Source organism: Haliotis cracherodii, unplaced genomic scaffold, assembly GCF_022045235.1.
Source record: "Haliotis cracherodii isolate W230 unplaced genomic scaffold, xgHalCrac1.p SCAF_8, whole genome shotgun sequence".
In the NCBI taxonomy this organism is placed as follows: domain Eukaryota; kingdom Metazoa; phylum Mollusca; class Gastropoda; order Lepetellida; family Haliotidae; genus Haliotis; species Haliotis cracherodii.
This window is the reverse complement of record NW_027266341.1, coordinates 54,872,638-54,898,019: the sequence shown is the minus strand read 5'-3', so window position 1 is coordinate 54,898,019 and position 25,382 is coordinate 54,872,638. Positions and strand designations below refer to the sequence as shown.

General features: G+C 39.4%; 3 protein-coding genes across 3 annotated transcripts in view; 1 reads left to right on the top strand and 2 right to left on the bottom strand.

The window, feature by feature from the left end:
- Positions 1–25,382, top strand: part of LOC139449954 (uncharacterized) — an 82,271-nt gene that overhangs the window by 48,187 nt on the left and 8,702 nt on the right. Inside the window, exons 5-6 of the mRNA XM_071231568.1 lie at positions 21,596–21,642; positions 24,524–24,549. Of these exons, the coding sequence (XP_071087669.1) occupies positions 21,596–21,642; positions 24,524–24,549 (73 nt within the window). The remainder of the gene's footprint in view (positions 1–21,595; positions 21,643–24,523; positions 24,550–25,382) is intronic.
- Positions 170–2,332, bottom strand: LOC139450224 (probable serine/threonine-protein kinase clkA). The gene has a single exon (XM_071231894.1). The coding sequence runs from the start codon at positions 2,285–2,287 to the stop codon at positions 170–172; it is 2,118 nt and encodes a 705-aa protein (XP_071087995.1). The 5' UTR covers positions 2,288–2,332.
- Positions 12,494–14,851, bottom strand: LOC139449582 (uncharacterized). The gene is made up of 2 exons (XM_071231041.1): positions 12,928–14,851; positions 12,494–12,687 (listed from the first exon to the last, which is right to left on the bottom strand). The coding sequence occupies exons 1-2, from the start codon at positions 14,849–14,851 to the stop codon at positions 12,494–12,496; spliced, it is 2,118 nt and encodes a 705-aa protein (XP_071087142.1).

The window sequence follows — 25,382 nt, the reverse complement described above, 5'->3', positions numbered from 1 at the left end:
GAAGTAGATAGAGGGCGTGTAACCGTGACGCACATTACAAAATACCCACTTGTCAAGGTTAATTGTGCTCGTAAAAACACATTATACGTATAAGACACGGAACACACAACAAATAATAAATCAGGTAAAAATCATTCAAACTTCAACCATTCACACTGGCTATATGCCTCTAGTAGTAGGGATAGTGCCCCATACCGGTGTTGACGCCGAACCCTCCCACAACACCAAATCCATTTCCTAGGTTAGAAACTCCCTTTATAACGCCTGCAGCATTACCGAAGCTACCAACGCCTTTTCCAAGGCCGACAACTCCTTTACCGACGCCGATCCCATTACCGTATCCACCAACACCGTGACCAAGGCCGACAACTCCATGTCCAGCTCCTCCAATTCCGTGTCCGACGCCGTAACCGTAGCTGGGAGCGTCGTGGTGGGCGGCACCGGCATGATGAGCAGCACCACCGTGAGCGGCGTTGTAGGCGTGGCCGTTGTTACCGTACTGGCTGTGGGCGTAGTTGTTGAGACTCTTGAAGTTGGCAGCAGCAGCGTTGTTGTAGTTACCATAATTCGATTTGGCAGCAGCGTTGGCAGCACCAGTAGAGGCAGCGGCGTTTTTGTTGTAGTAGTTTGATTTCTTAGCACCGTTGCCGTTGGCAGCATTGGCAGCATCGTAGTAGTTGGAGGCTTTGTTGGCGTGGTTGGCAGCAGACTTATCATTGTTAGAGGCGGCTGCATTGGCGGCGTTCTTGTACAGTTTTTGAGTGTATTTCTTTGCGTTGGCATTAGCGGCATTGGCGTTCTGGCCGAAGTTGTCCTGGTAGTCCTTCTTGTCGTAGTTGAGACGCTCGTAGTTGTTGCCGCCGGCGTTGGAATGGTGGTGGAACTTCTTGACCAGATGGTGTTTCTTGGCAGCATCGTTGTACTTACGTCTGAAGTTGTCCTTGGCGTAAGCAGAGTTGGCATTGTCGTGAGCTGCGGCTTTGTTGTCATAGAGACTGGCAGCGTCGGCACCGGCGTGACTGAAGCCGTGGTTGTTGGCAGCGGCACCATCCTTGTTGACTCTGTAGGCGTTGTTGTTGGCAGCAGCAGCTCCAGACTTGTAGTAGTCGTTGGCTTGAGCGTTGTTGTAGCCGTTTCTCTTATAGGCAGCACCGGCCTTGCTTTTGCCAGAGTCAGCCAGTTTGGATCCGTATCCTCCGGTTTTGGCGAGAGCGGCATTGGAAGCACCGTCATAGTAGTTTGCGTGTTGACCGTGGGCGCCAGCATCGTAGTATTTATTGTTGTGTGCGTCATGTCCGAGGTAACCATTGTTGTATCCCTGACCGTACTGCTTACCGTAGCCCTTGCCGTATCCTACTCCCTTGCCAAGAAGACCTTGAGAGCCAGCGAAACCAGCGACACCATGAGCGAGACCTCCATATCCGGCAACGTTGTGGGCAGCCTGTGCAGCGGCATTAGCGGCGTTCCTTCTGTCGTAGTGGGCGTTCTTGCCGGTGAACTCGTCATATTTGTTGATAGCGGCATTGTGAGCGTTGTCGTCGTATTTGTTACTTCCAGCAGCTTCGTTCAGTTTACTGGCATACCCATTGTTGGCAGCACCGTTCTTGGCAGCGTGACTAGCAGCAGAGCCGTATTTACCGTTACCGTATTGTGCCTTGTTAGCATCTTTACCGTACTTGCTGTCTTTCAGAGCATGGGAGCGATCAGCAGCATATTTGTTGGCGGCGTGGTCACTGTTGGCGGTGCTGTAAGCCTTGTTCTTATCACGGTATTCGTCGAGGTTGTGGGCACTGCTGTCATCAAGAATTTCGTAGTCACCGCCCTCATCGGCGTTCTTGTTGTACTTCTTGTCGAAGCCGTAGTGGACTCCGGTGTTGTAGACGTTCCCCTTTCGGTAGTAGTTGTTGTTGGCGTAGTCGTTATTGGCAGCAGCTTTGGAGGCGTCGTCCTTCCTGGCGTACTTTGTGGCGGCAGCATCGTGATAGTTGGCTTTGTTGGCCTGAGCGGCAGCACCGGAGGCTTTGTCAGCGTGAGCAGCGTTCTTGTGGCCGTAGTAGTTGGAGGCGGTGTCCCCCTTTGCGCTGGCCTGATCAGCAGCCTTGTGGTAGTTGTTACCGTGGGCGGCGTAGTTGTTGGCGGCTTTGTTGTTGGCATTGGCGGCGCTGTTTTTGCTTCCGTAACGACGAAGACCATCGGCACCTTCATATTGTCCTTTGCCGTAGTCGTTGAGACCCGAGGCAACGTATCCGACCTGTCCGACAGAGCCAAAGTTGTCGTTGTAGGTCATGCTGGAGACGACAACGACGCACAAAGCGACGACGGCGACGGGGAGACACTGAAAAACATACAACATGGGAATAGTTGCCTAGTTCATAAGCACCAATACAAAATCATCATTTCAATGTTTTAATCTGAGGGTGATGGGGTAGAGGTACAGTGTCGTCATGAAAAGACGAAATCGAGTCCCCTTATTGGCATCCCCGACCTAGATAAGCCTTGACTCCCCGACCTAGATAAGCCTTGACTCCACGACCTAGATAAGCATTGAATAAATCATAAACAGAAAGAAAGGCTCTATTTCATTAAAAACGAAGCCGATAAAGAATAGCGTTTGAGTTACTCGCCCTTGTCGTTCACTAAACGAGTTAAGACACAGGTGACCCTTGAAAGTAATCCTAGGTGAATTCTTTCCTCACAAAGGAGAGATGATAAAACAATGCCTTAGGTTATACAAAGTCTTTAACTGAATAATAATAATAATAATAATAATGATGACAACAACAACAACAAAACAAAACAACAACAACAATAATTTGTTTTGTTTGTTGTTTAACGAATCTGGCCCAAACAATCTAGTGATTGACATCATGAGCATTGATCTACGAAATTGTGATACGATGACATGCATTAACCAAGTCAGCTAGCCTGACCACCCCATACCGTTAGTCGCCTTTTACAACAACCATGGGTTGCTGAAGGCGAATTCTAATACGGATCAGACACATGATCATGAGACTCTGGAATAACTTGCAACCAGAAGCTGAAATGAAGAGAGGAAATAGAGACAAGTGATGGAAGTCGGTTCACTCTTACCTTCATGTTGACTGAGAGGGTGTTGTGCCTTGGCTCTGTGTCGCCAGGCTTATATCCCTCCGTAGTCAACGTCGTAAAGTTTAACTGTAGCTTAACGAGGGGTCACGCCATCACCGGTGTCTTCAAAGAGACAATGGCTGCCCCGTCATGAAATCAGCTTCCATGAAAGTGGTTGAGTCAGATAATAGCGTTACCTCATACCCAGCAGGGGAGGGCGTTAGCGGGGACAGAACTTAACATAACTTTAGTTCCGTCAGGTCGAGAACGTCGGCATGTGATTGTAAAGCACAAAAGAAGTGAATATATTATAGGATGGCTGGATTCAAGTGGAAAATATCTGTATTAAGAGTCTCCTATGTAAGATGCTACTCTTATTAAAACAAAACTTTTAAAACGTTCTAAAATTATAGAAATGTTGTGATATGAACATTTTTTCTGTCAGTAGTAAAATATTGGACACATGGATATATGATTTTAATAGTCCATCTTCAATCATTATTACAGCATTGTGTACATAATCTTTATTCTGTTCACATTTCCGTATCTTAATCGGTAAACGATGACAAACTAACGAAAATATTTCAATCAATTTTCCAGTATATATGTATCAGTTTTGCTTTATGTTAGTGAGATTTTAATGCCAGTGATTGAAATGAAATATGGAGACATGTATAATTTAATTACAAACAATGGTATTCCAGTGCCAGAAAGTTGAAAACTGTCAAGAGTCATCTATACAATATGCTAGTTCCCCTGAGAATACCATTTCCATATGGAAACAATAAAACTTATTCAGGACGAAGATATATATATACAGAAAACAAATGGTTCAATTATTTTTCAACGATTAAATTGGACAATGATAATTATACGATTTGTGGGTGACACCATGAAGTATCTGATCTTATAACAGAAAAGTGGAAGAACATGATGTATAGACACTGTCTCAGGAATTATATATGGATTTGTTTAATTTCTCCTTACCATTTTTCGAAACCTTATGCCTTATTCAGGTATATCACATATGTCAGTATATTTGTAAGACGGGTGGCCCTATCATCTAAAGCGCCATAATTAGATGTTCACAGTTGCGTGAGCATTTGTTAATGATTCTCAAATAAAGATTATACCGGGTCTTCGCGAAGAGGTGAGCGTATCCTACCCCACCTGTGGTACCCGTCACAAACACATGCTAAGGCAAGTCAACTGTTCATCTATAAAAAGGGGAACATATGAAAAAATAGAAATTAATATATTTAGGGTGTTCGCGCATGAAGCTGATAAACAGTAATATAAATGAAATACTAAAAGTATGTAAAGCAGCGTTAAACCAAACTCACTCACTCACTCACTCGGGATAGGTTTAAACATCGGATGAACAAGAGCCTTTATTTATTGAGGTATGACTCTTAAATCTATTTCATCATCTGCTTGCTCCTTAATCCTACCTTCAGATCTTATCAAATGTTTTAGCAAAATATCAAATATAAACTTATATTATTAACTGCCGAGCAAAATAAAGTATACACTTGAAACTTGTATTTGACCCAAAAATTACAAACGATATGAAAATGTTACTAGGCTGAAAAAATCGCCGAAACACTGCAAACTTAATGTCCATAACACGCCTATTGAACCCGTATCAAATACAGTAAACTACGGTTATAACGAACACACTCATATCGAACTGACTGATATAACGAACTTGCTTATTAGTCCCGGCCATTTGTTGTCTATATGCTGTATATAAGCTTATAACGAACTACGGTTATAACGGACTAAAATAAGTGGTCCCTTTGAGTTCGTTATAACCGTAGTTTACTGTACATCACCACCGAAAATATCTTTTATCCGACAGTTTACTGGCACATCTTAATCACAGAAAAGGCGCTATTTTCTGTAACTTTATTTGTTTAAAATCCTGTAATAAACTACGCACATGCAACATGTATGTACCGTTATTTGTCTTTTTATTTTCAAGAGAGTATATGACTGGTTCTATTTCATCACAAAAAACAATGAATAATTTATTTACTGGTTTCTAAAGGTGAAACATAAGAGAAGATGTTTTCAAATTATTAAGCGTTTTGAAATAATTTTAAAAAGACTGTCAGTACTTATTGGAACCACATTATCATACTTCGTTCTAAAAGGACTTAATACATTTTAATGGTGACAACATATTCTGTAATTAGAATATGGAAATGCTAATGCATTTTCATAGTCTTTGTTTAATTTGTCTATCAATCTCAGTTTCTGTGATGTTTTGTTTGATGAATAAAGATTTTAGCCTGAGGCCTCTTTCCTCTGATGCTACAATCTCGCCTATACCATGGTTCAGTGAACGGCCTTTCAATTCAAGTATAGTCCATCACACTGACTTTTAAAGAGGAGATTTTCAGTTAGAATTTCTAACAATCTTAAATTTAATACCCTCTATACAGCTGTATATGCAGCGAATTGGACGTTTGACAAACGAACCATGCAGGTTGTGTATCTTTTGTTGAAGAGATCTCCCATATACAACCTTTAATATATGCAAAATATATATCAACTGAGCTTTAGATAATACGGCATTTGTGATATTTATAGAAAGATAAATGCACGTCCCGTTTCATATAGTGAATCCATCTAAATAACGTTTATTTAGTTAGACGTATTGAATGACTCAATGAAAAGTTGAGCCATTAAGGTCCGATCAGGCACATCAGCCAACCAGTGCAAATATTGTGACGCGTATTTCTGAACAGTTTTATATAATACCTAGCTGTTTTCGTATGATGTAATTGATGACGGTTTTCTTACTGTCAGACAGATATAACGATGATTCTATGTAAGTCGGGAATGTGCATCTACATTGGTACGAAAAGATGCATCTGTAAGAAGATATCTATCAGAGATGTCACTGTATAGCGCAAAGACGTTAAGTTTGTTTGTTTGTTTATTTATTTGTTGTTTAACGTCGCACTCAGCAATATTCCAGCTATATGACGGCGGTCTGTAAATAATCGAGTCTGGGCCAGACATTCCAATGATTGACATTATGAGCATTGATCCACGCAATTGGGATCGGTGACATGCTTCAACCAAGTCAGCGAGCCTGACCACCCGATCCCGTTAGTTTCCTCTTACCACAAGCATAGTCGCCTTTTACGTTAAGCATGGGTTGCTGAAGACCTATTCTACCCCGGATCTTCACGTGTCACGAAGGCGTTAAGTTGGGGATTGCGCTTGGTACAATGTGTGAAGCCCATTTCTGGTGTCCTCCGCGACGATATTGCTGGAATGTTGCTAAAAGAGGCGTAAAACAATACCCACTCACTCTGTCCTTTAAGAATAGAGACAACATGTCGCTGACCTCTTTTTCGAATATCCCAATTAATTTCTCTTTTTTTTCATTCATAGATATGTTTTAGGTTTGAAAAGTATAATTTCATACCTCGGACTGGATTTCAAAGCTAAAATGTGAGATTGGTCTGGTTTGCTCGGCTTGGACAGCACGTATCATGTCTTGTCGTCGTTTATTCCGCGAAGCACTTTGTGTTTGAGCAACTTGTTCATGTTAAAGAACATGTCTTCAAACCACCATGTTCTAGTATATGATACTCGTAGTTGTACTGCAACGTTTTCATGACGTTACTGAAAGTTATGACACAACGTAACATCCCAACAACTTATCCACAACGCTGTGCTGGCCGGGTACTGATATATATGGTGTATATTGCAGTGTATTTTTTGTTAAATAATGATTGTAACAGTTACTGTTTTACACTGTTTCTGATGAGATTCAGTAGAAGTTCATTGGATTGTATATGGACAATGACTAGTTGTCAGGAATGTAGTACTATTTAATGTAAGTAATGGTAAGTTAGTTATATTTAGATGCTGGAAATATCGGTAAACGTCAGGAATAGCATGGGGGGATGTCAAGCATTATAGAAACATGTGGAGTATTCTGTGATGTTAAGGTGACACTGAAACAAGTGCTAAAAGCTGGTAAAACTGTATAAGTGGAGTGGGCGCGTCCCTGTCTTACCTCACATTTCATCTCACATTACATCAAGGCCAGCTTTCGTGTGAAGATCACATTTCACCCTGGATTCCTAGACTTGGCCTATCTGGGAAGCTTGACCACTGTTGCGTCGAGGTGATTATTATTCTTGCCATTGTAATTTCCACTGCTCTCACATTCTATACTGCCACTGGATAGCGTATTACCACTCTATTATGTACTGCCATTGGGATTCCTGTGCAGTATTATTTATTTGTAAACCTAATTACATTTGTAATACAATTGTATATACCAATGTATACATAGCGTGTGTTTGCTTGTCTGTTGGTTTTACACTAAATTCACATATTTCTGGGTTAACATAGTGCTTCAATTTTGGAATCGACACATAACAATGGCCATCTGTTTCTTAGTTCTCATTAAAAGAAATTGTATTACGTTAACATAAACATCGTTAAAGCTCACATTGCATCATATAAAATTGTATCTCTCAGTTGATTATATTGTATGTGTGATTTCCAGTTGAAAATATCTTAAATATCCAAATATTGAATCGTACTGTCACTTAGCCAGTACTCAGAGAACAACCACACGGTTTTTTTAATGGAGTACTCATATTTACGTGAAATATCAGAAAAACCGGGTATTATCACTATTTGACACATGCTCATGATATTGTCATAGATGGTCTCAGAGATTTCTTATGAATATGGAACTGGTTTTATAGCTTATATTTATTGAATAAACAACACGGGAATTGGCGTGTGCGATGTTGTTTTGGAATGCCTGGCAGCTCTAATCTAAGTTAGGATGCGACCGTTGCAGATACCACACATCAAAAAGAAAGCCACGTCGAAGCCTTGCGAAGCATCGTAAGTGCTTTATGCAACGGACCCCTGACCCCTGACCCCTGACCATTTGTGTATAGATGTTCCTCATAGTCTTTATCTGGAAGGATGGGTTTCCCGGCATTCGTTATTTCGTCTAGTATTACCTTGTAGTTATTTTTGCTTCTGAGTAACTTTAAGCCTTTACCATGTTTACAGAAATGAAAATATTGATGAAAGTTATGATAGGATTACTTCAGATATAAGTATTTTCTTCGGTGCTTCATGTATGTCATATACTTATGTACTAGTATCTGTTTTTGTCCTTGTGTTCAGTAATATTGTGCTGACTATTTATGTTATACATCATCGGAGGCACGGGTGGCACAGTTGTGTAAGTCGCGCAATTCTCTGTGCAGAGTTTCGTAACTTGGATAGGCTGGAATCCTATGATTGGGGGTTCGAATCCCGGTTCGCCCCGAATGTTTCAGGTGTGTGAGCACCGTTAGTTTCACCAAAGTGGTAAACGTCTGAGACCTGCATCACTTCAGGCTTTCTTCCCATATTAAGCAGAGTTGCGTCCCTTGGATAAGCTGGAACCCTATGATTGTGGGTTCGAATCCCGGTTCGTCCCGGCTGTTTCTTTTTTATCAGCACCGTGGGTTTCACTAAAGTGGTAAACGTTTGAGACCTGCATCACTTCGGGTTTTCTTCCCATATTAAGCTGATATGCCGTGATGTAACTGGAATACTGTTCAAAGCAGCGTTAAACCAAACTCACTCGCTCACTGTACATCAACTGCTTCTACTTAAATGTTTCTATTAAATCTTAAATGTTTCTTTTTTTTATCAAGATGGTATAATCTTTTTGTAAACTATGATAACATGGTTACCATTCTTGTATAAATGATTTAATTATACGACAGACTTTGCACCATTTATCCCAAAACTAAATCCCCTGAGGACAATGCCTACACTGAAGACTATAGTACAACGTATAATACATATCTATACTCATTGATAATGAACTACTACATATAGACTGACACAAAGATTAGATTAATTTTTTTGTTTTTGAAATATATAATACTATCTCCCGCCGGCCTGAATGTATGTTTATTATAAGCTTTTATGAAATTTGGTATCAAACAGGAACAGACCGATCAGGTACTGAACAGGACGATGCAGAATAAATTTTGGATCGCTTGATATAGTGTAACCATAACGGCAATATATTTACACAAAAATAGTTAGTGGGCATAAAATATTCTCATCATGAGTCAATTTCCAAAGTACAAGTTACTAGTCTCATTTTCCCTCCTTATATCTCAGTAGGCAGAAAACTAATTAGGACAAAATTATAACTGATCGCGCTGAAATATTTGTATGCTATCTATGATGCTGAGAAACTTTTTTGTACATTTGCCATGGACTTAATCTGTACAATAAGAAGCATGTCCATCCCTTCAGTTAATTATACCGGATTGTTTAATAGGCCTCGTATCCTGAATAATGTGGATAAGAAACAGAGTCATTTTTGATCTAACACATGCTGCATCGCTCTGTCGATTTAAAAAAGAAATGTAATTAAAAGAAAGTTGGCAGGCGTTAATATCTCATATACCCTGGATCTTTTTATTTACTTCACTAAATGTACGCTTGGCAATGTTGTATCAACTTTTTTTCTGTCTTAATTTCTATTTTTTTAAACCATTCTGTAAAAAACAAACCTGAACAAGCCTTTTTTAGGTCCAAACATTTTCAAGGATATGAACATGTTTAGGGTCTAAAAGTGGGAAAGACCCCTATTCCCTTCTTGAAATTCATTGTAGCTAATTTGAAAAAAGACTTGCTCTTTGTATGTGTTTTAGCGTTTTATGGAGATATATGTATAAGGGTAACTGAAAACAAGTTATGGGTCTATCATATATAGTACTCAGATATACTTTCATTGTCAGCTTCCGTTTCTTGTAAAACAGAAATACGTTTAGTCATACAGCAAAAACATATTTATAAACACGTCAATTTTAAAAACTCAGCCGGATAATAACTTGTAACCTCTTGGTTTGTAGTTCGTCACCCTACCACCTGTGCTACAAATGTCAATTTTTCCTAGAGACCATTAAGTTAGCTTAGTGTATTTGTACATTTTTATGTTAATGTACCAATTTCCTGTGCTGGTGGTGCATGCGTTATACAAGTGCCTGTGAATCTGATTTGCACATCTAATTTCAATAAACTACGGTCATAACGAACACAAAGGGACCTCTAAATTTAGTTCGTTATAACCGTAGTTCGTTATATGCATATATTCAGCAAATGGACGAGACCCAAAAAAGGTTCGTTATGTCCGTTAAGATGTTTTAAGCATGTTCGTTAAAAACGCAGTTTACTGTGTGGCATACTTCTGATCAATATTTGACTTAATGTCCACTCATATGCACTTTATTGAAACAGGTTTAAAATTTAAATTCTAAACACGTTTAGATTATTATATTACACACATTTACGTGACCTGTTAGCGTTTTGAATAATTTGGCAAAAAGTGAATGAAAGGAACAGGTATTATTCCTAGACTAGGACCATGTTAGCTCACAATAGGTCTTATGACCTAGTGGGCCTGGAGCCTTGCGGTTAAAGCGTTCGGTCGTCACGCCAAAGCCCCGGGTTCGATTCCCGACATGGGTACAATGTGTGAAGCCCATTTCTGCTGTTCCCCGCAGTGATATTGCTTGAATATTGATAAAAGGGCGTCAAACCATACTCACTCACTCACTCACTCTGATGACTAGTGATATTTCGATGATTGACAAACATACCAGAATTGGTCCAAGGAATAAAGTGTATGCACGACTGGCTCAGGGAACACGTGTCACGTGCGATTGATGGCATAGGATCCTTGCACCTAGTCGATTAGACACCGGGTGTTCAAATCAAAGTGAATAATTGTCACATATTAATGGTCTTTAGCAGAGTGAGTGAGTGTGAGTTGGGCTTAACGCCGCTTTTAACAGTATTCCAGTTATATCACGGCGTGTCAGCTTAATGTGGGAGGAAAGCCCGAAGTGATGCAGGTCTTAGACATTTACCACTTCGGTGAAACCCATGAGCTGACACCAGTATCGTGCTGACAAACCTAGAAACATAATCGGGGAGAACCGGGATTCGAACCAACAATCATAGGTTTCCGGCGTGCCCAAGGGACGCAACTCTGCACATCGAATCGCGGCGCCTTAGACGACTGGGCCACCCGTGTCCCCCTTTAGCAGAGTTGATCCTAGGGATACATATGTATTTGGCAGACATATAATTGCAATGAAGTAGTCTGTTCCTGATCAGAAACGACAATACGGAGAATCCGAAATAATAATTTTGCTCTGATCTAACAGATGAGCAGTAACATGTAGTCCCTGTCTTTGTGACAGACACTAGTTTCTGATGCCGTGATAAATGGAGAGACAGAGCGAGTTCCTAATACCCCGTTAGACGCAAAAGACGATCTCGAAGGGAACCAGGTGACCAAAATGGCCCGGACAGGATGTTCACTTAAGAACATGCTGAGGTATATCCTGGCTTACACAATGTGTCGCACGCAAACTTCTTAACGGATGTCTGTTCAGGGACTGATTGAGGTGAGGTGCGGTGAAATGGGGTTTAACATCGCGTCCAAGATTGTTGTACTTATATTGCGACGTGCATGCATGTGTGTGTGTCGGCTTGTACTATCCGGACTAATACCGATTTTTAGTGCCAGCCTACTGAGATGACATGCCGCAGTTTAACTTGAATACCCCACTCTGACACAGTATACTGACTCCGAGCCGACCAGGCCAGTCCATGTTTAAGCCCCATAATGGCGAGCGCCAGACAGGGTAGCAACAAGTACCATCTTTTAACGTCTTTTGGAATGACGAGGCCGGGTATCGAACCCCGGACTTTCCGCTCTCCGGGTGGACGCTCTACCACTAGACCACGAAGGTGGTCAGGAACTGATTGAGAGCACCCTGACATGTGCTGACCGCGGTGTAAGACTCCATTCAGTCACGGCATTGTATCTCCGTTTCTCATGATTTGTATATAATACACGAAGAGCATATTTATCAGACAACATTTATTCTTACGATTGGGTAAAAGTAAGACATAAATCACAATACAACAGAAAAACGAGGTACAAAGTACAAAGTAACAAAACAACCTATTCGAAAGGCATTGTACATGTATACATGGAAATGGCTTACGTCTTCTGAAATGTGTTTAAATACCGCCTTGTTTGAACAATTATTTCGGCAATCAATATAGAAAAAAACTTAACAGGTTCCGAATGACCCTTATTCATATCAATATAATGTAATTTTGTTTTGAAAATCTAATTGGTTCTTTTTTTCTGATCAGATCTGGTGGTAGTACCTTTCTGGTTACAAAAAACAATTAAACACACGGTACACACACATAAAACTTGAGGTAAAAAAGCATTCAAACTTCTTCATTCATATCAAGCACACTGGCCACATGATTTGTGAGGTGAGGATGGTGTTCAATATAGTCAACCACATGTGACCGTTTACCCGTAGTATGGGTACTTGTTGTAACCTCCGTAACCTTGACCAACACCAAAGCCTCTCCCAAGGCCGACACCTCCGTTACCGAATCCACCAACGCCATGTCCAAGGCCGACAACTCCATGTCCAGCTGCTCCAATTCCGTGTCCGACTCCATTGCCGTATCCACCAACACTGTTTCCAAGGCCGGCAACTCCTCTACCGACGCCGATCCCATTACCGTATCCACCAACACCGTGACCAAGGCCGACAACTCCATGTCCAGCTCCTCCTATTCCGTGTCCGACTCCATTACCGTATCCACCAACACCGTGACCAAGGCCGACAACTCCTCTACCGACGCCGATCCCATTACCGTATCCACCAACACCGTGACCAAGGCCAACAACTCCTCTACCGACGCCGACGCCATTGCCGTTACCGAAGCTTCCAACACCGTGACCAAGGCCGACAACTCCAGCTCCTCCAATTCCTTGTCCGACGCCGTAACCGTAGCTGGGAGCGTCGTGGTGGGCGGCACCGGCATGGTGAGCAGCACCACCGTGGGCGGCGTTGAAGGCGTGGCCGTTGTTACCGTACTGGTTGTGTGAGTAGTCGTTGAGACTCTTGGCATTAGAAGCAGCAGCGTTGTTGTGGTTGTCATAATAAGACTTGGCAGCAGCGTTGGCAGCACCAGCAGAGGCAGCGGAGTTTTTGTTGTAGTAGTTGGATTTCTTAGCGGCGTTGCCGTTGGCAGCATTAGCAGCATCGTAGTAGTTGGAGGCTTTGTTGGCGTGGTTGGCAGCATACTTATCATTGTTAGAGGCGGCAGCATTGGCGGCGTTCTTGTACAGTTTTTGAGTGTATTTCTTTGCGTTGGCATGAGCGGCATCGGCGTTCTGGCCGAAGTTGTCTTTGTAGTCCTTCTTGTCGTAGTTGAGACGCTCGTAGTTATTGCCGTCGGCTTTAGAATGGTGGTGGAACTTCTTGACCAGATGGTGTTTCTTGGCACCCTCGTTGTACTTACGTCTGAAGTTGTCCTTGGCGTAAGCAGAGTTGGCATTGTCGTGAGCTGCGGCTTTGTTGTCATAGAGACTGGCAGCGTCGGCACCGGCGTGACTGAAACCGTGGTTGTTGGCAGCGGCACCATCCTTGTTGACTCTGTAGGCGTTGTTGTTGGCAACAGCAGCTCCAGACTTGTAGTAGTCGTTGGCTTGTGCGTTGTTGTAGCCGGTTCTCTTATAGGCAGCGTCGTCCTTGTTTCGGCTGGATTCACCCAGTTTGGATCCGTATCCTCCGGTTTTGGCGAGAGCGGCATTGGAGGCACCGTCATAGTAGTTTGCGTGTTTACCGTGGGCGCCAGCATCGTAGTATTTGTTGTTGTGTGCGTCATGTCCGAGGTAGCCATTGTTGTATCCTTGACCGTACTGCTTACCGTAGCCCTTGCCGTATCCTACTCCAGATACACCCAGAGAACCAGCGACACCAGCGACACCATGAGCGAGTCCTCCATATCCGGCAACGTTGTGGGCAGCCTGTGCAGCGGCATTAGCGGCGTTCTTTCTATCGTAGTAGGCGTTCTTGCCGGTGAAGTCGTCATGTTTGTTGATGGCAGCATCGTGGGCGTCGGTATAGTACTTGTTGCTTCCGGCTGCCTCGTTCAGTTTACTGTCATAACCGTGGTTGGCAGCACCGTTCTTGGCAGCTTGACTAGCAGCAGAGCCGTATTTACCGTTACCGTATTTGGCCTTGTAAGCGTCTTTACTGTACTTGCTGTCTTTCAGAGCACGGGAGCGATCAGCAGCATATTTTTTGGCGGCGTGGTCACTGTTGGCGGTGCTGTAAGCCTTGTTCTTATCACGGTATTCGTCGAGGTTGTGGGCACTGCTGTCATCAAGAATTTCGTAGTCACCGTCCTCATCGGCGTTCTTGTTGTACTTCTTGTCGAAGCCGTAGTGGACTCCGGTGTTGTAGACGTTCCCCTTTCGGTAGTAGTTTTTGTTGGCGTAGTCGTTGTTGGCAGAAGCTTTGGAGGCGTCGTCCTTCCTGGCGTAGTTTGCGGCGGCAGCATCGTGATAATTGGCTTTGTTGGCCTGAGCGGCAGCACCGGAGGCTTTGTCAGCGTGAGCAGCGTTCTTGTGGCCGTAGTAGTTGGAGGCGGTGTCCCCCTTAGCGCTGGCCTGATCAGCAGCCTTGTGGTAGTTGTTACCGTGGGCGGCGTAGTTGTTGGCGGCTTTGTTGTTGGCATTGGCAGCGCTGTTTTTGCTTCCGTAACGACGAAGACCCTCGGCGCCTCCATATTGCCCCTTGCCGTAGTCGTTGAGACCCGAGGCAACATGGCCGACCTGTCCGACAGAGCCAAAGTTGTTGTTGTAGGACATGCTGGAGACAGCAACGACGCACAGAGCGACGACGGCGACGGGGAGACACTGAAAAATACAAAAAGGATAATGAAGCTGACGTCGTTTAAAGCATGTTGTTAAGAATTTACTCATACACGGAAATTTGGAAAACTGTTTGGAAATCATCAGTGCAGCCTAACATGGTTCATATTCTGGCGAAACCGCATTATCGGTGGTTCGAGAAGGAAGCTAACTCCGTTTGCCTAATCGAAAGTTCGAGGTGGGCCCACATTCGAAACTAAACGCACTTGTTGTTGAGAATATATACTACGTAAACAAATGATGGGCATTCTAATAGCTGGACCAACAACGTACAGCGTGGGTGACGCCATTACTCGCAAATACGAAAACAACGGAGATAGCTCCCGTTTGAAATTAGAGTGACCTCCCTTTCCCAATATGAACCACTGATAATGCGGTTTCGCCCATATTCTTATAGCTCCATTGTTTTTCGTGTTACTTAAACGCTCAGTGTTAAATGCTAAAAAGTGTTTTTTCCATAGCATGAGCTTACATGTTTAATATTTGTCTCTGATGTGGAGACTTTATGCGATATAACTAATTCGAGGTTTTATTATTATTAAACATATTTTATTGTCCAAAAAGACAAAGGGATTGGGCACAAGTGCAGCACTTATTATCGCCTTCTCCCTATATACAGTTATACACAATATTGCATAATGAAAATGAACAATTTACAGTTGAAGCTTCACATTGTGGAAACATAGAGTGCAATATATATACACAGTGCTCATATGAAGGATATGTACAATGTGCTGGAAAGTGATGACAGTGTGTATCTCATACAAATGCTAATATTCTACATTTTAGTGTTGAATATAGATTTAACAATATTAATGATTAACAGTTTGGAAACAATAATATGCTAGCTAATGAATCTGTTTGTCGTTTCCATAAATTTGTGTACAGACAAGAATATTTTTGTATTCAGGAATACATCTAAGTTTGGATCACCAAAAGAATACTATGTAGAGTTTTTTGTCCTCAAAGATTAATGATAGCTGTCAGTAATGTCTCCCTAAAATCATCATATAAGGTACATTCGAAGAAGAATTGGAATGAATTTTCACAAGGAGCTTCGGATTTACAGGAAATAGTATCAGATAAATTAACACGAAACAGGTCGGAATTTAGTGTGCTACTATTGTGTCTCAATCTAGTGTGCAATATGTTTGTAGATCTCTTACCGAGGTTGTTAAGATAGAGAGTTGTGAGATCATTCTCTTTAAGCGTGACTTAATGAAAGTTTCACTGAGAAATAGCATATCATTATATACAATTATTATACACCTACAAATCACCAGCCCTTCTCTATTATCATAAATTCCGACACTGCCATTTATCATTGGGAATATCTTCATGTCTCACAAGATAAATGTCTCATATCACTTATACTGAAACATTAGCGAAAGAAGACAAATATGTCGCCAGTTTCTCAAGTGCAATTTCTAAGACTTTAGTTCAGTCAAATGATGCAAAGCGACACAAGCAGCAAATAAAAGGGTTGTCAAACATCTATTGTAACGGAACACTAACAAAACATATCGTTAGATAATTATGTAAGCATAAACATGTATGTCGTCAGTTTTATATTGAAGTATGTAGTTAGTGGTGCTTTCCAGGTGTATCTATTCTACTTCAAAGAAGAGACTGTTATAGAACACGTGATTCGTTCATAGTGCTATAGTTAATCTGTCATGCTATGCATATGGAAGAATCGGGTCTTCTTTGACTTCTTTGAGTAGTGTATGTAAACACCTTCCAATGTAACAATCGGGTAAATTGGTTGGTAATTACTAGGTTAAACATTTATACAGGATTTACACATATAATTATGCAAATAGATATGAATAGTGCCGCTGATAGTTATTGCTACATATAATCATAGTTTATGTTGTCACAATACCGCAAGAACGTTAAAAGTGAGAATTATTTATTTCAAATTTTGTTTTATTGTAGGATTCAGATTGTGTATGTTTGAATCGCATATTAAATGTTTGGGCATCATTCGATTGCCAAATTCTATTCAAAAGCTTGAAAATAATGAAACAGAGTATTGATCGATAAAAAAGGCAAATTCCGCGATTGTACTGCAATTCTACGGGAAGTTACATTTTCTGCAAAACTTTCAGCGATCGCGGATTTGCAGAATTCGCCTGGCACTTACATGCTTATGACTTATTTATCGGATCGTGACTATCCCTTACATGACAAGTTAAAGAAAAATGCATATTATGATTTATAGTTTCATCAATCATGATGGCCGTTACATAGTAGTCTTTCTAAAGTTACCCACCTTGAGTATTAAAACCTGGAAATGAGGCATACGAGACTGGAACCAGAAATATTTTCTTTCCTTTCTCAACATTGGTGAAATAATAAGGAAAGTGTGAACGTAATACAACTGTATATTGCTAAAAACCACGGTATAAGACTATATTCTTCTGACAAATATTCGTGAATCACCAATGTATATCACCAGAATCACCTGAGCATATACTAAGCAAAGAGAGGATATTGATAAAAGTGATTTAGGCATGTTTCTCTTACCTTCATGTTGTCTGAGATGATGTGCCTGGTCTCTGTGTTGCCAGGCTTATATACCCGGCCAGTTAATGTCGTAAAGTTTAACTGTAGCTTAACGAGGCGCCATGCCATCACCGGTGTCGTTAAAGAGACAATGGCTGCCCCGTCATGAAATCAGCTTCCATGAAAGTGGTTGAGTCTGATAATATAGTTACCTCACACCCAGCAGGGAATGGGCGTTAGCAGGGGATCGGAGGCCTGTATATTTCTTTATACTGAGTTTTAAGGAGAAAATATTTAATTACGATTAAAGCAACAACGCTTTACTGAAGGACGTGGCATTGAAACCACTCAATCAAAACTCAACATACCCGCAATGTCACTCTTAATAAACGTTGAACGCGTTTTTACACATATATTTCGTGTACGTGTTCATAGCAGTATTAGAAACATAATATGTATATGCCGTAAAATAACAAATATTGCTTTGAAAGTTTTCATATGCATAATTTTTATATATGATTCGTATATGTCGTACATTTTGTCGTAAATGTCGTCATATTTGTAAGGCTTTTTTTGAAGTAGACATCCGTCGTTGATAAATGTTATACTTATATTATATGAAAGAAGTTAATGTAAGAAAATATCGGCCAAAAAGGAGCTTTCGTTTGATATGTATGAAGCCCATGTGTCACAATATCAAAGACAGTTATATTTTAAAATATGACCGATATTGAAATCCAAGATGACCGCCACAAACGTTCTTGGAAAAAACTGGCAACATCATTTTTCTTTAAAATGTATTTTGATGAAAGTTGTTTTCTTCTCTGACTATGACGCATCATGGTGTATCGGTTCTTATTAATCTAACCAGCAATTTATGTAATAACTATTCGGCCTATGCATCGTGATGGCGCGGTGGAACTGTGTTTGAATACAAAACTAGTTATATTTTTCCCTGACCAGATGGTATAAGCAATAACTATTTCGTAACTTAGAGTCACTACAACAACAAATAATGGTCTTCTAGTTGCCTCTTTCTAATTTGCATTATTCCTATTTTTCTTGATGATGATATGTTACACGATGTTATGTAAAGCAAAACAACCATCCTTTTACAACAAAATACAATGTTGTCTCCAGAATAATTAATTGTTTGTTTGTTTTAAACATATTTTATTGACATATATGGTCAACGGGATTGGGCAAAAGTTATCCAACTTACATGTAGGTGGCCCTTTCCCTAATGTATATGTACAGACACTGATGATATACAAGTAAAATGTGTTCATATGTTCATATGTTCGTTAATGTTCTCCTTGCAAACATTATGTTAAAAAAAACATGTTTATGTTACTTCAGGTGAATATATTTCTCTTTGTAACTTTGTAATATATTATTATAAATTATTATTATATTACAAAGTTACAAAGAGAAATATATTCACCTGAAAAACATAAACATGTTTTTTTAACATAATGTTTGCAACAAGAACATTCACGAACATATGAACACATTTTACTTGTATATATACATACATACAAAAATACATAAGCACAAACACACATGCAAGCCTACATATATAATTACACATACATACACATATACATCTAAAAACATGCACACATACAGCTGTACACACAGTACATACCTACACATATACATACATGTACACACATACATATGTATCCATATATATATAAACACACACACACATATACACAAGCACATGCACATACATACACCCACATATTCACACATACATATAACACATAAACAAATTTACACACATATATTAACATACAGCCATATACATACCCATATGCATTATGCTTACAGAGGCCGACATACCCCTGTATTCATATATATGCATGCAGTTTATACACTAATGTCGTAATTAATAATAAGTGGTCGCAGAGCGATATTCTATATTAATGAAAACGATTAACTCGAATCGGTTAGTCGACAGTATTCATTTTGGAACGTTGTTGAAAATGAGATTATTGTGACCTTCCGCTAGAGATACATCACCGTATAAAAAGATTTTGTATTGTACATGTAGTTCCAGCTGTTATAATGTTAGCCAACATGATATTTCTGGGAATAGTGTAACTGGGACATTCAAGAAAGAAGTGTATGTTGTTTTCACATGGTTTTCCACAAGAGCCGGGCAAAGTATCAGATAAATTTACTTTGTAGAGATCTACGTTTAGGGAACAGCAAGAGTGTATTGGACGTGTATGTAAACTGTAAGCTCTTCGGTTGCCAGATGAGAAGTATGGTGGAGCTGCAATAGTTGTTTTAATCATCTGTTTAAAATTTGACAATGATGTTGCACTTCTGTATTCAGGGGGTAATTCATTCCATAGTTAGATTGAAGAAGGTGTTAAATGATTGCTGGTATGTAGCTGTTCGTGCATGTGGCTTATTCATATTGTTCTTATTACGTATCTCATATCTACTTATAGTTAATACTTTGGGTGGTAACGTGTCATATAAATACGATGGACATAAATTATTAATAATACTGTAATGAAGAGGCTTGGCGATATAAGACATAAATATGCATGTGTTGGCAATGCATTGTTACATAAAGACTGTGATGAAGTAACCAATCGCCCATTGCTGAAGATGAAGACCAAAAAAAAGTCTTTTTCAATTTGTTTTTTTGTTGGTGTTATGGCTTAGTATTCATCTATGTTCACACGAGTATGCTCACAAAATAGTGCAACAACAAGAAACATTATTAACAGAGGTAGACAAGGATGCTACATGTTGAATGTTACCTCATGACTGACTATGAAAACATAAACCTCTTTAATCCGAACTGTACAGAATATGACACTTGAATTCCATGTTACAGTATTGTGAATGTAGGTATTACAGAAGGTTGAAGATCTACTTTATACATAAAGCTGCTTTATATTATTTGGACTTTGGATTCTACGTCACCCGTAAATGTCTTGATGGCGCATTTGAAATTAACAATTTATGATTAATGTCAATGTTTCGTTTTGATAGACATGATGAAAAGAACAAACCTCTTTCTGAAAATATACGTCCATCGAGGTACTTTTTGTTTGATAGAAGCTGCGTACTTTCAGACACATAAATAATACTTTAGCTCCTCGCCACTCTTCATTTGGTTAAAATCACACACAAATCGCCAGTCTTTTTTGTCTCATTAACTATATATGACATATTAACCGAATATAATAAGATCATGTGTCGGATGTAAAAATGCGAACTTTGAAGACTATCGTCCATATAATGTTAATTTTATGCACTCTGTTAATTCGGACTGTTCCGATTCGAGCTAAGCAAACCAGAATAACGAACCATGGGAACACGGTAATGTCCCGTTAATTATAATACAAAGTCTCCGGACCAATGGTGTTCGTTTCGCTGTGTTTGATTTTTTTCGTTATTTAGTTTTTGGTTGCATATAATGTAATACATCATTTGGATAAAAACATACACGCACACTCTAGCTTACTACCAGTCACTTTTATCTCATTAAAACTGTTCGTGCGCTACAACAACTATGTTCTTTCTATGTACTGCATATATGTTTTTTTTTACTGAACATAATTTTTTTATTACTCATTGCTACCATGGGATATTACCTCTTCAAGTCCTTTATTCAGAATACATGACTGTAAGATAGTTGAATTATATTCAAATAATTTCCTCGTTATTGTTGCAAATGTAAACGACCTATTGCAGTTTACTGTGTGTATTGTATACGTGTGCCCGACAGGTGCCCGGGGCACTAATGAAACCGTTAGACCCTCCTTACCCTAGGGAGAAGAAAGCCGGTTTCTCCACGCATGTCGTGGTTCATTTGCGTCAAGTTATTACTACGGTTATTAAGTGGTTCAAATTTCGAATTCACCCCCTTGATTAGCATGTGGCTTGAAGCTTCATCCCCCATGAAAAGAGGGTTATAAACTTTATTGACCTTTTGTGGTCAATTTTCACAGCAGCGTATATCTTAATGAATCTTGTCTGTTGTGTGGCATGAGACATTTGAGATTCAGAATTCGAATGTCAAAGCGTCTGATAGAAAAAAATAAAAAAAACATTTTGTTTGCGTTTTCCCCGTAAAAATATTCTTTTGTAAAATATGGAGAAATTGGTTAAATTATAGTCAATGTTTTGTTTTATTTATTTCAGAGAGAGGTCAAACGGATTGACTTGTATCCATGGCCAGGGCATGAAGAGTACGTAGATTTATACAATTTCGGTTGTTAAAGGGGAAGTGTACACGCAAAAATCACTTTCTTTCTTTTTCTAAACAAAACGCAATTTTAGAATTAGTTAGTATCTGTGTTTGAAAATATACACTCATTTTTTTCACAGTGAAAGTAGGAAGCTCACAACAGTGTGAAAGTGATATGCCGTTATGAGGCCTTCGTTTTACGAGCGAAATAGGCCTGAGTTATCCCCCTTAGATTATGACGTAATTGGTGCCAATTCAACTGGGTCCCTGTCTAATCTCAACGCAAAAGATATCAAGGACCAGTTTGCGGTAAAACAACATGGTCTACGACACACTCCGGCGCAGTGGTGACTCAGCATAACACAATTCTGGATGGCATCTGAGATGCTAGAATCACAAAACTGTACCTACACCACGTGAAGCGGCTCTAACAAAGCATGATGACGTCATAATGTTTATCAATTGGCACCAATGACGTCATATTGCAAGGGACATAAGCCATGGTGTTTTTGTTATGGAAATAGAACACTTTGTAAATGTGAAAAATATAAATTGTTTTAGTGCAAAAAATATGTGAATTAAATATGATGTTTTTATATTTTTGTCTATGACACTTCTATGTTAACACTTTTAATGTGGAAAAAGTACAAGAAAAAAAGGTTCATTTCCGTGTGAACTTGCCCTTTAAACGGTTCTTATATATTGTAGTTCGGGTTCAGTTTGTTGTTTTACGTACGCTGCACTCAGCAACATTCCAGTACATGACGGCGGTATGTCGCCTCATGTCAGGGTTTACAATCGCTGGTAATCCCTAGTAGAAATAGTTTCTGCTATACATATTGCTCGACATGAGGGAAATTTACGATTACAAAATCGAAATGATCCCTTTTGTCGTGCTGCTTGGTGCAGAGGCTGCCATTTATTCAGGTTGCTGAATGTATATGGTAATATACCGACAAGACACTGAATACTGTTTATCACAAACTGTTGTTTCTCCATATATACTTATAGATGATATCTATTGTGGACCGACCATTAAATATTCTACTGGGACCTGAGATTTTGGCCTTTTCGTTCCTTGCTTGAAACGTATGCAAATAAGTTAACTGTTTTTTACAACCCCTTTTTTTAAGACATCCAGCATGTCCAATTAATTTTTTTTAACAACCTATTATTCCCAAGTTTTCTGGGTTATCTCTTTCTGAGTTGTCTTTTTAGAAAGAAACCCCAGTTCCCCGAGAATATTAAACATTCGGTCTCTCTTTAGTAGAATGATTGATCGAATTAAGAAGACAAATGTTAAACATTTCTATGCTTTGGATTGAGAGGGCTGAGGTTTAAAAGTATACAGTTTAGGATAGTTGTGTAGTGGTATGGGATGTTTCGGATAATGATTTCCTGGAACAGAGTTTAACATTATACAGTTTAGGATAGTAGTGTAGTTGTATGGGATGTTTCAGATAATGATTGACTGGAACAGAGTTTAACAGTATACAGTTTAGGATAGTTGTGTAGTGGTATGGGATGTTTCAGTATAGTGTTTGGGATAATGATTGACTAGTACACAGTTTAACAGTATACAGTTTAGGGTAGTAGTGTAGTGGCATGGGATGTTTCAGTATAGTGTTTCGGATAATGACTGACTGGCGCAGAGTTTAACAGTTTACAGTTTAGGATAGTATTTTAGTGACATGGAAATTAACAGTATATGGTTTTGAATGTATAGATGACTTAACAGTATGTTAGATATCGTATTTATTTCAACGAGTGTATTGCAAAAGCTCAAATATGTTCCAGCGAGTTTTAAGATGCATACTTATTTTGTCTATACCTCTCAGGAGTTTTGTGAAAGTTTGTAGTGTCTCTCAGGAGAAGATTATCCGCCTGACAGCAGAGTAAACGTTGTGTACAGATGCAATAACCAGCTGATGATTTCAGATAGTGTGCACGTGATGTTATTATGCGATGTAAAATACAGCTGTATGTTTATTAAAAAATTGATGACTCCAACGCAATAAATTAGATTAGTGACATGAGATTAAACAGTTTAATGTTTAGAATAGAAATAAGAGACGTAGGGGTTTAACAGTTTTCATTTTAGAATAGTAGTTTAGTGACATGAGATTTTACAGTGTACAGTAAAATAGAATAATGGTTTAGTGACATGAGATTTAACAACATACTGTTTAAGATAGTAGTGTTGTGGCGCGTGGTTATCCACTTCACATATGTAATGGTACGGGATTTATTAAATCTATAATTAAAAAGTTTAGGAATGACATATGTGATACGAAGTTTAACAAACTAATATTAAGCACATTCACTGAATGGTATAGCATTGAACAGTATAATGTTTAGGATAATGATAGGGTGACATGGCGTTTACTATAGTATACAGTGTATAATGATAGTGTGACATGGCGTTTACTATAGTATACAGTGTATAATGATAGTGTGACATGGCGTTTACTATAGTATACAGTGTATAATGATAGTGTGACATGGCGTTTACTATAGTATACAGTGTATAATGATAGGGTGACATGGCGTTTACCATAGTATACAGTGTATAATGATAGTGTGACATGGCGTTTACTATAGTATACAGTGTATAATGATAGTGTGACATGGCGTTTACTATAGTATACAGTGTATAATGATAGGGTGAAATGGCGTTTACTATATTATACAGTGTATAATGATAGGGTGACATGGCGTTTACTATAATATACAGTGTATTAAGATAAGATAAATTATTTCCCCTTGTTATCCCTTTGTACATTGAAAGTTATCTGGGCCCTTGACTTGCAACTTAAATCCATGTGAAGTAGTCGTGATTGAAAGCATATTTAGATTTATAGTTCACAATAACTTAATTTCAGGAAGAAGCAGGGCGAAATCTCAAAAGGTAGGTCACTCCTTCGACCATAAGCTATAACCCAGGAAGATTAGAGATTCTCCCTGGTGGTATGTCAAGGGTTGTCAGTTACAACAATAAGTTCTTTATTATTCTGACTGTGGCAAAGGATCGTTAAACATCCTGCGAATTCGTCTTGGACATGGGCTTTGTGAATTTAATATTTTTCATAGATAATTCACCCAGTGCATTCAAATAGACTATAAGTGTAGATAATAAGCGTATTGGTGGAACTTGTAGACCACAGGCCCACTGTACAAATTTTACGGTTTGTCATAAGATATGGGTATATATCCTTTTTAACAGAGCCTGTTATAATAATTTGCTATATCCAGCAGCTTTTTGTATATAAAATAGATATAGGGATATATATAGTTTGTATATTTCCTAGGAATATACATTTTATTAATTCACAATAATTGTTACATATACATGCATGTGCATAAAGTGAAATTTACCTCCAACACTCTCCCGTGTACAAATGGTACATGTGTCTTAAACAGCAGTTCTTATGTAATGTTGATGTGGATATTTATGTGTTAAATGTTGAAACTGCGCTACGACAACACTGACAACGAATAACATATAAAAAGAAACTTGCCCATTTAATTGACAGGACATTACTTATAATATATATAATATTTTGTCGCTGACGTAATCTTTATAGCACAAAAAGCGTACGCTGTTCTTTTCACTTCCTTTTCACTTTGTCTAACTGAGAGAATCTCCGCTACAGGTAATCGTCTATAACGAACCTTGGATTTGAACGTATGAGTCCCATTGTTCTGTTCGAAGTACAAAGTATTGATGAAAGTCAAGCCCTC

Bases quoted from the DNA above. Each gene is read 5' to 3' on its own strand.
- LOC139450224 (XM_071231894.1), bottom strand. From the start codon at position 2,287: ATGACCTACAACGACAACTTTGGCTCTGTCGGACAGGTCGGATACGTT.
- LOC139449582 (XM_071231041.1), bottom strand. From the start codon at position 14,851: ATGTCCTACAACAACAACTTTGGCTCTGTCGGACAGGTCGGCCATGTT. The intron at 12,688-12,927 runs GTGTTGGAAGCT...GCGTCGGTAGAG, and splicing joins AGTTGTCGGCCTTGGTCACG to GAGTTGCCGGCCTTGGAAAC.